This window comes from Panicum virgatum, chromosome 3N (assembly GCF_016808335.1).
Source record: "Panicum virgatum strain AP13 chromosome 3N, P.virgatum_v5, whole genome shotgun sequence".
Taxonomy (NCBI): domain Eukaryota; kingdom Viridiplantae; phylum Streptophyta; class Magnoliopsida; order Poales; family Poaceae; genus Panicum; species Panicum virgatum.
Window position 1 is genome coordinate 14,346,478 of NC_053147.1, and position 15,927 is coordinate 14,362,404.

The window sequence follows — 15,927 nt, forward strand, 5'->3', positions numbered from 1 at the left end:
TGATTCCAGGGGGTTGTTACAAACAACCAGAAACAGACACATTTATTGATCAATCTGTATCTTCGCCGATCACCATGCAGATTTACACAGGTTGGGGTACCACCAAAAGGGACAAAAGAAAAGTATAAAGAAGCTAGGAAAGAATACAGCTATCCTACGCTACGGCAAAAATACTGCACCAATCTCTTTCCTTGCAGCAGCATTTCGTATACCAAATCTCTTGTGGGAAAAATGACACCTGTCTTTCTGGCACAAAACTGTCCTACCATGGTCCAGAGTAAAAAGGGGACCATTCTCACACTTTCATCCTCCTAACTGTATTCACACTCCACAAAGCCACCTCCTTTGTGCTGAGATATAAAAACGCGGTAGCCTTAAATCACCTTATTTACAGATAATCAGGCCAGCACTCTGGAAAGACAACTGAAACTGCTCCGTGACCACATCATTAGCAGATCGTTACAGGGCACGGAACTGCTGTTTATCGGCATGCCACTTCTTCACAGTGCCATCCAACTCTGGAAATGCAGCAAGAACAAGCAGCTCTAGGAGCTCGAATGCTAGCTGCTTCAAACAAACCGGGGACTGTATGGAAAAACCAAATATAAATGTAAGTCAGGCAGATAGCTGATGCTGCTTTTCTTCTATCTACTGTAGTTTCCTACTGTTCACAAATATATGTTGCTTAATACTTTCTACGGAATTATTTATGATCACTAACTGTTCATCTTAGTTTTCAGGAAATGTACATTCGTTTGTCAGGAAAACTGAAGCAAATTTACAATAAACCTCCTCACGTCATTTCATCTGGTCAAAATAAATCCATATTTATTGGTGGGCAGAAGTAGGAAACTCCAACTGCAAGCACGCCATGATGCAGGTATTTGCGAAATGAGTATCATAAGTTTGAGCAACCTTATGGGTTCGTGGAGGCTGAATCAAGTAATCAACTAATCTAGAACAGGTGACAGCTGATTGAGTTGGCCATCGAGGGCTCTCTTGCAGAGACTGAGAATTAGAGGCGACCAAATGGAGAGGGTCGTGCTTTCCTGCTTAGGGAATAATTACGTGAAAAAAAATGATATTTGCAGTGTCTACGGCAAGTCGTCAAGAGAAACATAAGGGACCACCAATACAAGTCAGTTTCTACCCTAGTGGAACCCCATACACTGTACGGAATTCAGAAAGGAGTAATTTGCACTCAATATGAGTTAATTCCTCCAAGAATACTGACCTGAAGAAAGAAGTAGATATCCTGAGCACATTTTTCATAATCCTTTCGACCAACCAGACTCACTAGTGGAGATGGCGCTTTATCTGCACATACAAAACAGTAAGATGGTAAAAAAGATCGATAGAACTATGAAGATTGCATTGATTGCATATCATTCAAGCAAAAAAAAAGGACCCAGACTTGCGTGTCCGTTTTTTGTAATGGAACAGTTCAGGTGAGCAGCTTGCCCCCACCCCCCACACCGCCGCGCACAGGGGGTGGGGGTGGGGAGGGGGGTCGAAAAAATATTGAAGCAGATAAAGTCTATTAGAAAGGAAACATTATATGAACACATATTGGAAGAAAAAAGAAGTATCAATTCACCTATTATTAATTCACAGACAAAATTTGCACGGTGAGCAGCTTCTAGCCGTTGTTCATCACTTAGATAGTTGCCCATGCCATTGTTCTGAGTGCCAGGAGGTGGTGGTGATGTTTTTCTCTTTGGATGTTTTGTCATGAAAATCCCATCAGGCCAGAGAATCTATATACAGAGAAATAGAGAAAAACAGACTAAATTAGGGGTGATCCTGCACAAAAGTATGTTGGTAATGTGCAGCTGATGAGAAACTGCCTAACTGAACAAAGAATGTTTGTCCCTTTGTAAACTGTTGGATGTCTGAACCTTCTTTGATAAAGATACAACCTGAGACTTACTTGTTCAACACGCTTAACAGCAAAAGCAATTATCCTTCCTTTCCTAAGTAACTGGATTTTGTCAACAAGCCAGTCATCAAAGGTGTCTCCCATTCCCAATTGCAGTAGTTGCTTTGCTACCCAAAATGCTTGACGCCTACAAAATATCAGGAATTCAAAGTTTGAATCTAAAAATGCAAACTGCCAGAGCTACACTTGCAAAATGTTGGAAGGCCATAATGATGGGTCATGGGTGTAGGGTTATTTCACCTGATCCAACCTCCATCTTGGAGCTGGAAAACCACATCAACAAGATGAAACAAGGGGACACTAAGATTTGGTGCCACCCACTGCAATGACATATATTTGAAATAATTTGTCAGTAAGGATTTGAATAATATAACTAGAACAAATCTGGTGTTAATAGCAATAAGTTTGCAGAAAATAATTAGAACCTACATCATTAGGAGATACAGAGAATCCATCAGACTCCAACATTTGAGATGTGTCATTGGTTTCGCTTTGACGCAGCTTCTTAGGATAATTTACTGAATCTATTGAAAACGAATAATCGTTCTGCTCCGGGTCACTTCCAGAATTATCTTGATAAAGATTGGCAGTTGTGTCACAAACACTATTTGTCATGTTGCCAGAACTATTTGATAAGTTCTTTTCCACATTCCCTTTCCTAGATCTCAAACCATCACCGACAGCGAAGTCCAAATCCTTACTCACAGTATTGTCTTTATGTCCATGGAAGGATTGATCTCCAGAAATAAGATTTCCATTCAAAGCTCCAGGAGCATTCAATGCTTTTCTATTCTTCCCAGTTGATCTTTCATCTAAACTAACTGCAGGATATCAGGAACAAAGCATTAAATAGTGGGAAAACCACAATGAACTAGTCATTCGACACTAACGGCCAACACACCTGACAACATCTGGATAACTGAGAGAGAGTCTGTGAAAATATATGTCTGCAAAGAGACATTTAGCAATTTATTAAACATCAGTATAAAAAACTAAGCTGATTAGAATTATATAAGGAATCTAACCTGTGAGTCCACACTGAGAAAATCCCAGACTTCTATGCAGCTTGAAACAATAGGAATTTGAAGAAGGCTCTGTATATTAACAAGTAGAATTATGATGGTGTGGCTTTTGTTAACTAAACTTCGTGTGCAGGTTCCTTATCACAGATCATGAAGCACAGCAAACATGATCTAACAGAAAATGCCTACTCCAAGGTTAGAGTACCATACTGCAAAGAGAAACAAACCCAAACAAAGAAAAGTGGAATCTTACTAATGCTTAAGCACAGCACACCCCTTTATATCCCTATGCCAACACAAAGAAAATGTGCACTGCATCTTGATAGCTCCTGATGAAGCTATTCTAAATCTATTACTCAGATATAGTAGGCTCAATAAATGAATTTTTATTTAGAAAACTCCGTGCTTAAAACTCAAGCTATAGCAAAACTTGAAGAGAAATTGAAATTAACTAGAGTCTCTCCAAATAGCACAAGAAATACCTTCAGATATATGTCAAGCAGCTTGCATCTCTCTCGAACAACAGGAACCTCTAAACCTGATGAGAGAAAGTGTTTTGGAGGCAAATGAAGGTTGTACTGGGCATACTCTTTCAAACGTCGATGCAGTTCTTCGAAATGACGAAACCTAATCAACAGCAACCACCGTGAGTAAGTCATGCACTTAGAAAGAAAACAAATAGCACATTTGAAAACATCTACTGTGGCTCATTAAACAATAAAAACAAAAACACATCTACCTCCTTTTGATGGACCAACTATTCCCATTGGCATCAGTCACAGAAATAGAATACACGGCAAACATGCCAGACCCACTTTTCACAATGCTAGCTCCTACCACCTGAGTAAGGAAATCTGATAAAAGATCTGTGCCACCAGTAGTTATCAAGATCAAAGTAAGTTAAAGTGAAGATACATTACCTCGCAACTTAACTTCAGATAAGAATCTTGTAGCACATTGGCACCACCATAATTTGAAGAATAAGAAGAGTCAGTTGATGCCAAGGAAAATGTTGAAGAATATGCACTACTAAACATTCTAGCCATATTTTCTGCCTCAGTATCCTCAACTAATTCATCTGTCTTTGAATCATTTCCAGATGCATTTAGTATGTCCAAATCATCCCCAACCGAGAAAGAGGATCTATCTACTTCTTGCCAGATGGGAGGCTTTTGAGCATTTGACCTTGACCTTTTTCTTCCTGAAGAAGATCTCGACATTTTCAGTTTTCCCACATGACTTCTATTCTTCTTTGCTCTATGGGAACCAGAAGACTCAAGTGGGTGATGTATATGTGATGAGGTGGCATTTCCTTTACTTTTGCTTTCCCATACTCGGGTAACAGGAGAATCAAGTCCAGTCACATTGGTGATTTCATCATCCTCAGTGGCATATGAACTCTCACTCTCTACTCCAAAGTCTTCTGGTCCAGCATGTTCTGCAATTTCTGCAGATAGGCTTTTCGGCATGTGGTTGGTGCCATTTGAATATGTAGGTGCAGTTGATTGTCTTATCAAGCGATGTTCCTCAGATTGAGATAAAAGTGCTTGCCTTCGAGAAATTGAAGTGCTGCAGGGAACCGACTGCTGTCCTGAAGAACGCAAGCCTAGAGAATCGGATCCAACAGGTGCTTTTGCATTATGTTTTGCATTTTCGAATTTGTAATTCTTTCCCTTTGTCCACATATTCTCAAGGTGCTCAGGTGCCAGAGCTTGATGTGTTCGCTGGGAACTAATACCCAAGGGCTGTGCATGCTCTCTCCCACGACTATCGGGAGATGCTCTGTTACTGCTTTTGGAATGTAAAGAAAAACCATTACCTGAAGCAATATGGGATGTGGAAGGTAAACTTGTCGACTCAAGCGGATGCGAACTACCAATCAAAGAAGCATTAGTAGATTCTAGTTTTAGATTAGATGGATTTTGTCTTCTGCTGGGTTGCATATCTGATGCTGTATTGGACTGACCCTGATGAAATGGAACGAGTTCAACACCAGGACTCGAGTGGTCTATTAGTGCAGAAAATTCATCTATAGAGGGCATAGGAAGTTCCCTTTGCTTAACAGTTGTAGCATCCTCCATTGATTCTTCAACTCCTTTCTCCAACTTGTTGGCACGTGAAAGAGCCAACGATTCAATTCTTTCATTTATAAACCTGCAAATTTAACATTTCAATATTGTGTAAATAAAAAATATTGTATGGACTAAGGCAGTGAGTTACTACCTTGGATTTGCTAAGTTCATGACAGGTCTCAAAACTGCACAAGCAAGAAGTTCTCGCGCTGTGCACCGGAAGAAAGTACACTGTAGATCTTGAGGCTTCACTGTGATTGAGATCAACCCATCAGCAAGACTTCGTAATACCTAATAGAAGAGAAAGGAAACAGATACCAGTACTATCAGATGAGCTTAGATTCTTACAAAGATACACAGCCATTAGAGCAAGAAATATATTACCATGGTGATCAACTCACAAACAATCCTATATAGGCATGCTGTGAAAGTGGTATAAGACATGACTGAACAATGTAAAATGCAATATCTCATAAACTAATTACGTAACAAATTCCCATGAGTGCTTAAAGTCTATATATTGGACATGTACTTACTCATGGAAATCTCATTCTACTCTTGCACAATATTATGTATTATCATTCATCAATGATGAAATGAAACATTTCGAAAAGAACCTAGTAGTCAATTAGCTAACAATTCTCTAGGCATTTAACGATCGTGTAATATGTGCTAAGTTCTACATGTATAACAAGCATTTGCTTATGTATATTCAGATTGGCTGAATCCAGAATTCTAGATGGAGTGGTGCTGAAATTGGGGAGATCTGGCCTTATCTAGTGTCATGTTTTGCATGGGAAGTGTCTATGGTAGTAATTAAACATAACCAAAACACCAGACAAAGTAATTCATCGAATTGCCACACTGAATAAGTTAGACACCAAAAGAACCTACTAAAAGCAAGAACTGAACATTTCACCATCCACAATGTCTTACCTTGTATTCGGCATTGGCTGAAAATAAAGCAGGATGCAACTTATTTTCAGCTATAAGGGTCATTTTCAGTTCAGCATCACGACGCTCTGATGGTAGGTTCACAAACTTCTCTTTTCCAATCTTGGCTTGACAGAAATGATAACGTTCCAAACTATTGCAAATAAGATCAACCAAATCCCTGGAGCAGGCAGAGAAGGTTTTAATATAAGATATCCAACGTTCTGAAAAGATTACATTGCATATGCATTTATTTGGCTAAAAACAAAGATTTTTCTACCTGGTTAGCAGACTGATAAGGTCAACATTTCTTGCCCGGACTGAAATCTCCCCCAGGACAGTATTAACTACGGCTATGAGTTCCTCAGGACCTTCCTTGTCAGGTGTTACACGGGAGTACCACAGATCTGTTACCCATTCTGTGACAAGGTGCCTTGAGAACTGTTCAAATGCTGCTTCAACTGGAGGTGAATTAACCTTGCTCCTCCAATCAGATTTTTCATCCTTTTCAGTCAGAAGGACTTTCTTTAACTCAGTGCTCTTTGTTTTTACAAGTGGACGACTGATATCCTGATCTGTGCTAGTTGTGCTCTTTCTACGGAGGTCATAGTCAAGTGATATGTAGCGGAATAAAATAATTAGAGCTGTGGCAAATGGCAGGTTAAACCATACTGACGAGCTCGTCACTGCAATGGGGGAAATCAATTATTCAGCGAAGCTATAATCAAGAGGAAACATTTTGTATGTTTGCAATACAAATTAGTCTAAAAAACATAGCCCTTCTATCACGTTAAGAAAACACATTTAAAATTTGTCTGTGTTTCTTCAGGTCTTGCTAGCATGTTTCCTAGGATCATCATGCATAATGACTGGAGAGTCTTGATCAATTAATCATGCAAGTTGATGATCTCAGAGTCCATGAGACCATGAGAGAAGGGAGTTGTCTAAAATGAGATGCAAGTATCATTCGTATTGTGCATTTCAGCAACAGAATCCATACACTTATGAAAATAACTTGTACTGTATGCAAGTAACAGACTGCACTGGCAAAGCCTCTGCGCATACAATTATCACTAAAATTCTTTAGGTTGTATGTAAGTGACCGATCATCTAATATGAAAACAATGTGCCCAAGGACAAGTCTAATCTAATGTATCAATAGGTGCTCAATGCAGCAGACTAGACCATCGCAGGAAGCCAGGAACAAACCAACAATACAACTCCACAGACAAGTTAAAGTTTTTTTAAAAAAAAATCGGTGTCTGGGAACATTAAATAACAAGAACACAAAGTACGATCCCCAATTGAAGCAACAAGCAACCAACATAAACCCTAATTACGGCACTACCGCCCGAGAAATGCATCGACAGAATCGCCGACGCGCACCTATCCCACTGGGCAGCGAAGCCCGGAGCTGGTAGCTACTGGATTCGGATCTCGTAGAACTCACGGGACATGAGGAACGCGAGCCCGAAGGCGAAGACGAGGAGCAGGACGGCCCGCTTCTTCCCCTCCTCCACGAGGTCCCGCAGCGTCTGCGCCCTCGGCGCTCCCACGCCAGCGGCCCCGACCGCCGTCGCCATCGCCGGCAGCGCCTCCGCGCGGCGGCCTGCGGTCTGGCGGGGGAGGACGCGGCGGCGACAGTGGGAGGGGCCGCCGGCCTGGTTCTGTCTGTTTCGGGGGAGACTGTACGGCCGGCCGGTCAGGTTGTGGCGTTTTCGGGGACGTTTCGGGGTGCCCCGAAAGCATTTTCATGGCCTTGTTTGGTTTGATTTTAGCGTGCTAATAAATAGTGATATTTTAACTGCTAATTACGGTGTCAAACAAAATTAGTTTACAAAACCAACTCTAGAACTCCCATGCTAATGATCCTGAAGAATCTAATAAGGTCTTTGACCGCGCAATTAGAGGATGGTTACTGTAGCATCAATGTAACCAATCATCGATTAATTACCGTTATTAGATTCGTCGCGAAAAGTTACACTCATCACTAAAAAAATTTTACAAATAGATTTCATTTAGTACTACATGCATGCGAGATTTATTTTCGAAAAACATGCGCGCTAGTTTTGAAAAATGCCAAACAAGGCCATCTCTCGCCATTTTACCAATATTTTAACATTTCTGCTCTGCTTTTAAGCCATTCGAATTTTCGAAAAGGACCCGGCCGCTTCGAAGTTCATGAGCTGGTTCTGATTAATTCAAAACAGTATCGTGTGAGTAGGTTTTAGTTTCCCCAATGGCCCAAACATGATTAATTGATTTATACAAGTTACTTAAATTCAAAAGTACATTTTAAATAAAAGTTTAGCAAACTGCAAGTATGCATAAAAATGATTCGTAACCCGCAAGCGCTAATGTTCCAGAAAGTCCAGTTGTCTGCGGAACAACTTCGAGCGTGCACGTGTCATGGACCCGACCACGGCTACGACTCCGCGACGTCCCGTCCATTCGTGAAAGGTGAAACGATGCTGCCCTGTGGATTGGGATTGGGATTGCCCTCCCTGTATTTCGTGAACAGAAATGCCCAGCTCTGCTCATCCTATGGCGACGTTTTGTCTAGAGGTCCATCGGATCGGCAAACGGAATTTGGGGCCTCTATACGTCGCCTTTTGCAACTTGAGCCGGTTCCATCGCAAAAGCTCTGCCTAGCCACCCATCACTCAAGATGGCAATGGGTACCCGAAACCCGAGTACCCGGCGGGTTTTACCCGATAAGAAGACGGGTATGGAATGAGTTTTCTACCCGTGCGTATATTATTGGGCAAAATATTGTACCCGTCGGGTATGACGGGTACGGGTGCGGATGTATACTACCCATACCCGCCTACCCGCGGGTAAGAAATACCCGCACAAAAAATAAGCCATCTTAAGTGTCTAACTCATTTTAGCTCATATGGCCCATGAATTTGGCCCAAATCCAATTAATCCCTCCTAGTATATATATTGTTGAACTCTCCTACAAATCCTACTCCACACTCACTCCAATTTTAGTTTGAAATGAATTATTTTTCATATGAATATGTGATATTTATATGTAATTCTCGGGTATGCTTTTCGGGTACGGGTTACCCGTCGGGTATAAATTACCCGCCGGGTACGGGTATGGAAATATTTTCCTACCCGTGTACGGGTACGGGTAACCCGACGGGTAAAATTTAGTTCTAGCGGGTACGGGTATGGGTGGCCAATACCCGACGGGTATGTACCCGTTGCCATCTCTACCCATCACCCCACCCCTCCGTCCTCCCCTCCCGTTGATAGCTCTCATCACCACACCGCCGTCCACAACCCATCGTTGGCTTCGATCTCTCTCTCTCTCTTTTTTTGACCTTTTCCTCACCTTTGCCGCCAGACATCGTCCATCGGATGTCCAGCCCGCTTGTGCTGCGGCGCTCCCACACCGTCTCGCTTTTGCCACCGACAAAACCGTTATCATTATCGGACCGCCGCCGCCACCTCCTCCTCTAGATCGGGTGGTCATTGGAGTTTCTAAAAACTAAAACCCTAATGGTTGCCTCGATCACCACCTTGCATTGGCCGTAGTCCCGTACAGTGGCGGATCTAAGGGGGGCTAGAGGGGCTCGAGCCCCCCTACTGTCTGTGAGACCATGGAGTCCCCCCTCATCCCCTCCTACAAATTTTAGGCACCATGGATGAGGAGCTGCAGATTTTCAGAGGTCAGACAGAGGTAGAAGACGACATGTGCATTATTGGGCCAATTCAGTTTAAAAAGGCCGAGTAAAAGAACTAGGCAATTAGTTGGGCCGTGGCCTATGGCCATCCAATTTCAGCCCAAAACCAACGAAGCTCAATAGCCCATCACTCATTGAGCAAATTCCCACTCTCCCCAATCCGACAGCCATCCCCCAATCGTGCGTGCCTGTGCGGCTACCAGCGAGCTGTGGCCTGTGTCGAGCTGCGAGGGCAAACAGCAAGCCGTCGGCTGCACCAACGTGCCGTAGAGCAGCGACCCAGCGACGCCAAGGTCAAGGTGGTGGGCGGTGGCGTAGCCAGCAAGGGTAGAGCGGCGAGTCACATGCCGACCGGAGAGGCAGCCGGCGCCGGCGTAGGCCCGCATCGCATTCTTGCATGTCGCAGAGGTTTGTGAGTTTGTGCGGCCAGTGCCCTCCCCATGAACTTCAAAGTGAACAGTAATACCCCTTAGACAGAATGAATTTTTGTTGGAATGTTCAGCCCCCCTATCTTTTTTCCTAGATCCGCCCCCTATCTTTTTTCCTAGATCCGCCCCCGGTCCCGTAGACGATACGACCCCAGCTGCCGTCAACGCCCCCACCTCCCACCCTCGCCAGTGGCCGCTCCACGCCGTCCCTATAGCTCGCACTCCTCTGGTCTGTGCATGCCCAAGCGGCGACCCGAGACAACAGCTCCACCTTTCTGCGATAGCATCGCGCGTAGTAACACGTGCGACGAATAGAATTCCCGGAATTGGCAGCGAAACAAGAGTGCAAGTTCAGTTGGCCATGGGCCATGGCCTCGCAAAGTAGACAGAGACGGTCATGGGCTAATTGGGCCGCAGGACCATTAGGTTGGTTTATTGTTATCTCTCAACTCGAATTTTTTTAATTTTTATATTATTTTTCCGATTTATTAAAAATATATGCCGATTTTTTTTTGCAAAAATGTCATCCTGCCGCCAATTCATCCGGTGGAAGGTAGGCACCGCCGGATGAACCGGCGGCAGGTGCACCGTAGAAAACATACCGCTGGATCCGGCGGCAGGTGCACCGTAGAAAACATACCGCCGGTTCATCCGGCGAAAGGTCACTGTAGCGACTTATCGACAAATCAACCAGCGGCACTGCAGCAATTCACTGTAGCACATTTTCAAAAAATATAACAAATTCATATGGATTCGGATGGAGATAAAATTTATACGAAAATTATAGACCTCGACGAGATCTACAGCTTTGTAATTCAAACTTTTTTCATTTAGAATCATTCTGGTGTTTAAATAATCGACACAATATTTAGATCTAAATAATCAGATCTAAAGAAATCGTGCTGCTCATCGGGAGTGCACCGGGAATCAGATCTAAACAACTTTGTAATTACAACAAGTCTAGCGTTGTTTAGATGAAAAGTTCTCGGTGCACTCCCGATGAGCAGCACGTGTGCAAAACTCAAACACGAGAGGGCCGCCCGAGAGCTAAGCAATTCCGCCCATTTTTCCTTTCCGTTTCTCTTCCTTTCCAAGAGAAGAGATTGCGATAGCTGTCGGAGACATCACAGTCCTTGGTTGATCAAGGACACATGCTCAATCTTCCGTCGCCTCTCCAGCCTGGTTGCTCAGAAGCTCTGGTCCAATTTACATTTTTGTTGATCAGCGAAAAAGTACACATGCGCTAGCTACGGCCGCCTTTTGTACTCCGAATGCCTCAAATCTCTCAAAAGAAAAAGTTCTCCCATCAAATGTGAGGCATAGTAAAAGGCAACGCCTGTCCCATTCCAAAATCCCATCTCCACTGCAAAAGATGTGACCACTGCAGGTCCGAACCAGTATACGGTAACACGCAAGAAACACGCGCGCGAACACAAGAATCTCTGTAAGCTGGATGCGCCACGCCTCTCGCCGTCTCGCGGCCACGGATGGTGCGCATCCATCTGCCGCCGCACGTCGCGCGCGAACGCTGCATCGTCGGCACCGGCGGCTGTTCCTGGTTCCCATATCCATCGTCCTGTATGCATCCCGCCAGCGCCGAAAAGCCCCCGCGCCCGTTCACACCCGCCGCGCGGGGCGCGCGTGGGGAATTGCATGGCCGGTGCCGGGTCGATCGGTCCCGCCGCGCGCCGAGCCCACATGCCGCCGCGTGCATTCGCTGGATGCGCGCGACACGGCGTGCCGTGACCATTTCAGCGCCAGGGTGGACAGGCGTGGCAGTTGTTGGAGCTCCCCGATCGCCGCCGCGAACGGCGAACGGCGAACAGAGCTCCGCCCGGGGGGGTCGTCGAACTCGCACCTCCGGCGATCCTCCGGCCGAACCTTCGCGCGCAGCAGACGCTCTATATCTTCCTCGACCTCACCGACCCGCTCGCTTCACAAATTGGCGCTCGGACGCGACGGAATTTGGACGGCGGGAGGAAGAAGATGAACAGTACCGCAGGACAAGTTTGCACTCTAACGCACGGCGCCAGACGCCGCTCTCCAATTCAACTCGCAGGGAGCACAGCAGGGTTACATGGTGGCTTTATAGCCGGGTGGACGCGCCCACGACCACGCGCTACCCCACTACGTCGCCGATCGGCCTGGGCGGCTCCGCTGTGGCGCTCACGACGCGCTGAACGCGCGCACGCCACGGACCGAGGATGCTGCGCCCAATGCGGCCGATCCAACGACCACCTACTGACTCGCTCGAACGAGCTCCCCCCGATCCTCGACTCCACGATCACGATCGCACACATACGATCGTGATCCCCAAACCGCGACGACCGCGTGCACGCACACGCTGCCGTGCTCGGCGCCCCGCGCGCGCACACGCACTGCGCCACACACACTACACACGACGCCCGCGCATACGCGCATCGCGCACACACACATCCCAGCCACGCACACACGTGTGCTGGATTTATTCCTAACAGCAGTGGCACGCACGCCGGTCTGACCGGCACGCCGGGCCCAGTCTGTGCCTGCACGGCCGGCCGGTGGCCATACAAGAGCTCATTGATCATATCCTTAGGTTTTAGCACCAGCTTTGTAAAGTGTGAGTGCTAGATTAGCTCTTGAGTGAGTGAACAAGTAAAGTTGAGATCCTTGTGGCTGGTTCTAGAGTGAACCACACTTGTATTACGGTGCGTCGGCCCCTTGGAGCAATTGGTGGCTTGCCGGCAAGTCAACGACCCTCCGGCTTGGTGTGGAACGGCGTCGACAACTTTGTGCGGGGGACGGAGACCCCTCCTTCGTGGGCAATCTCACTTAGTGAAGATCGGGATCAAGGTGACCGTAATTGTGTTCACGGAAGAGACTTGATTGTCGGGAAGCGATACTCTTAGTGAGTGCTTCAACAACGTGGACGTAGGAACGCCTTTGTGGCAAACCGAACCACAGAATAAATCCTCGTGTCGAGAGTTCGCTTCCTCTCATACCTCTCTTTAAGCTTCCGCATTTCATATTGCAACTTGTGTGCTTTTACCATCTTAGTATAGTATCTTGATAGGATTGGCTATAGGTTGCAAAACTCTTTTGGGATGAGGGTTACACACTAAGATGAACCGTAGTTGCACATCTAGTTAGCTTTTTTTAGTTTAAGTTTTTGTGCAAACTAATTGGAGCCATAATTTAAGATTTTAATATTGCCTAATTCACCCTCTCCCCCTCTTAGGCTAGAGCACCCGATCGCTTTCAATTGGTATCAGAGCCGGGACTTACTTCTCTCACAAAGAAAACCAATTCCATTGGAAAATTTGTGTTTACCGGCTCATTAGATCGGTAGGCTTCACCGCCTAGTGAGTTAGCTCTTTGGGGAAGGGATGAATCCCTTAGAAATGGCTTCACAATTCTACGGGGAACGGTTAAATATTTCACCTTCTAATTTTCCCCAAAAGGTTGAGAGAAAGCTCAAGAAAAAGAAGAAGCCAAAGAAGGAGAAAAAACCCAAGGATGAACCTCGTGTTTTTCTTGGAGAATGGGTGGATGATGGTGTAGAATCAAGCTCAAACTCAAGCTCAAGTGATGAGTCCATCAAGAGCACCACCACCCGCACCAACAAGGGAGTTTCATCATCATCCAACACATGCCACATGGCAAAAGATATGGATATCAATGTAAGTGATGATGACTCCGATACTCCTTTTTTTGAAGATCTTCTTGACTTAATCCATGAGCAACAAAGAGTCATGAAAAGGCAAGATAAAAAAATTAAAAATCTTAGTGCTCTCAAAGATCTAAATGCTTCTCTTGGTACAAATTTTGAAGATTTGATGTGCAAATTCAAATTGCTTACCAAGGAGCATGAAGAGATTAAATTAAAATTTGAGAGCATTAATGACACTAATGACTCTTTGGAAATAAAGCAAACTATCCCTTGTGCAATTCCAATCTCTAGGGTAGATGCTTCAATTTCTTGCATTGACTTAATTGATGAATCTTACTCTAACCCTTGCAATGAGAATGTTGTTGTAGAATCATGTGATGATCTCATTGCTAAGGAAAATAATGAGCTCAAGCAAGAAGTAAAAAGGCTCATGAAGGACTTGTATAGATTGAAGGGCAAAGACATAGAAAGTAATGTCCAACCTTCTCAAGATAACCGTGAAGACATGGTGAAGAAGCTTGAGAAGGGGTCCACCGTGACTTACTCAAAGTGTCACAAAGAATGCCACAAGTCCAACAAGTGTCCTCAACCAAGAAAGAAGCTTCCGGATGAGAAGAAAAAAAAAGCTCACAATCAAGAGTTCTCTCATCTACACCAAGCCCAACCGGTGGAAGAAAATCAATAGCACCTCCTATGTGATCAAAAAGAAGACCAATGGTAAGGTGGTTGCTCACAAGGTTGGGAAGAAGGAAAGGAGTTGGAACCATTCCATTTGGGTGCTGTAACACCCCTGTGTTAATTGTGCTCGCTAATCACGAGTTAACTCGCTAATCGTGGACTCAAGTTTGCCGTTAGCGCTAATCGCGTTCGCATAGTAAACGTCTACTTAGCGATGTTCGATCTCGTTTTTCTCCTTGATCCGAGCTCCGAATCAACTTTCGCCCGAAATGAAAGCTGTAGCTCTTCTTTTGCTCTACAACTTCTATTTTGGCCAAATTTCAAGTTCCTATATAAAGATTTGAGTTTTGGCCAGTCAAACATGGATCAAAATCATTCAAAATGAGTCACTGTGCTCCACTGTGCTTCTCCTGTTCGGCACTGTGATGCTCCGACGCCATACCGGCGACTGTGGCCGGCGGCGAGCCTCCACGCGTCGGCAATCGCTTCCCGACGCCGCTCTTCTCCTCGCGCAGGACTCGAAGCTTCCCGTCCAGTCTATCCCTTCCCCTTTCTTGCGCTCGCACGGAGCCAGGTCGAGCTCGAGTGAGCAGAACCGAGCAAAGCCGCCGCCGCTCGTCGCACCGGCCAATCCTCGCCGCCGCAGCTCGATTCATCGCGCTCCAAGCCACTGCATCTCGCCCCGAACCCACTCCGCCCCTCCACGAGCTCGGCCGTGCCCCACGCCGATCGAATCGAGCCCGCAGACTGCCACCGCCATCGTCGTCCGCCGCCGAGCTTCGCCCTCTCCGTCGACGACCCACCTCTGGCACTCCCCCGCCCAAAACGAATCCTCGGTGAGCTTCCCAGCAACCTCCTCTCGCTCCCCGACCTTTTCCCCGCCGGAATCCGCCACCACCGCCACCGCAGCGTCGCCACGCCGCCGTGGCCGCGCCGCCACCACCCCGCGCACGCCGCGGAGCAGCTCTGCGCGCGCCCGCGCTGCACCACCGCGCGCCCCGCAGCCGCCAGCCCGCCGCGGACGCTCCCCCGCCGCCTGGCCGCCGCCTCCACCGCCGGCCAGACCGAAACGGCCGCGCGCCGCCGTTGCCCTGCCTCTGCGCCGCCGCGAGCCGCGCTGCGCGCGCGCCCTGCCGCGTCGCCACGGGCGCCGGCCCCACCGGGCTGCCTGGGCCGCACCGCCGGCGAGCCGCGGGCGGGCCAGGACGCCGCCGCCGCCGCGGTGCAGGCTGCCTCGCCGGCCACGGCCTTGGCGTGGGGCAGAGCAGAGGAGGGGGGTGGATGGGAGCAGCTGGGCCGGCGCCCACTGGCAAGTGGGGCCCGGCTGTCAGCCCCCCTCTTTTTTGTTTTTTTAGTTAATTCGGCTGATAATTCGTAATTGATTAGAAATTCACAGAAAAATGCGAAAAATGCCAAACAAATTTTGTTAGGTTTATAAAATCAAGATCTTTAGAGGAAAAATACTTTTGCTTCTGAAATGTCAGTTTTGCCCCTGATGAAAATTCAGTTTG

At 46.5% G+C, this 15,927-nt stretch overlaps 1 protein-coding gene across 2 annotated transcripts; it reads right to left on the reverse strand.

The window, feature by feature from the left end:
* LOC120664490 lies at window positions 1-7,680 on the reverse strand. 2 transcript variants are annotated; one of them, XM_039943748.1, is made up of 15 exons: window positions 7,417-7,680; window positions 6,247-6,652; window positions 5,970-6,147; window positions 5,185-5,324; window positions 3,882-5,115; window positions 3,701-3,801; window positions 3,444-3,588; window positions 2,965-3,033; window positions 2,841-2,886; window positions 2,369-2,760; window positions 2,180-2,259; window positions 1,931-2,066; window positions 1,598-1,757; window positions 1,235-1,317; window positions 1-585 (listed from the first exon to the last, which is right to left on the reverse strand). In XM_039943748.1, exons 1-15 carry the CDS (start codon window positions 7,547-7,549, stop codon window positions 460-462), a joined length of 3,429 nt encoding a protein of 1,142 aa, XP_039799682.1. In that variant the 5' UTR covers window positions 7,550-7,680; the 3' UTR covers window positions 1-459. The 2 variants fall into 2 exon arrangements, with proteins under 2 accessions (XP_039799682.1, XP_039799683.1); XM_039943749.1 differs by lacking the exon at window positions 1-585 and adding an exon at window positions 612-1,049 and having other exon boundaries at window positions 7,417-7,677.
* Between the last annotated feature and the right edge of the window lie 8,247 nt (window positions 7,681-15,927).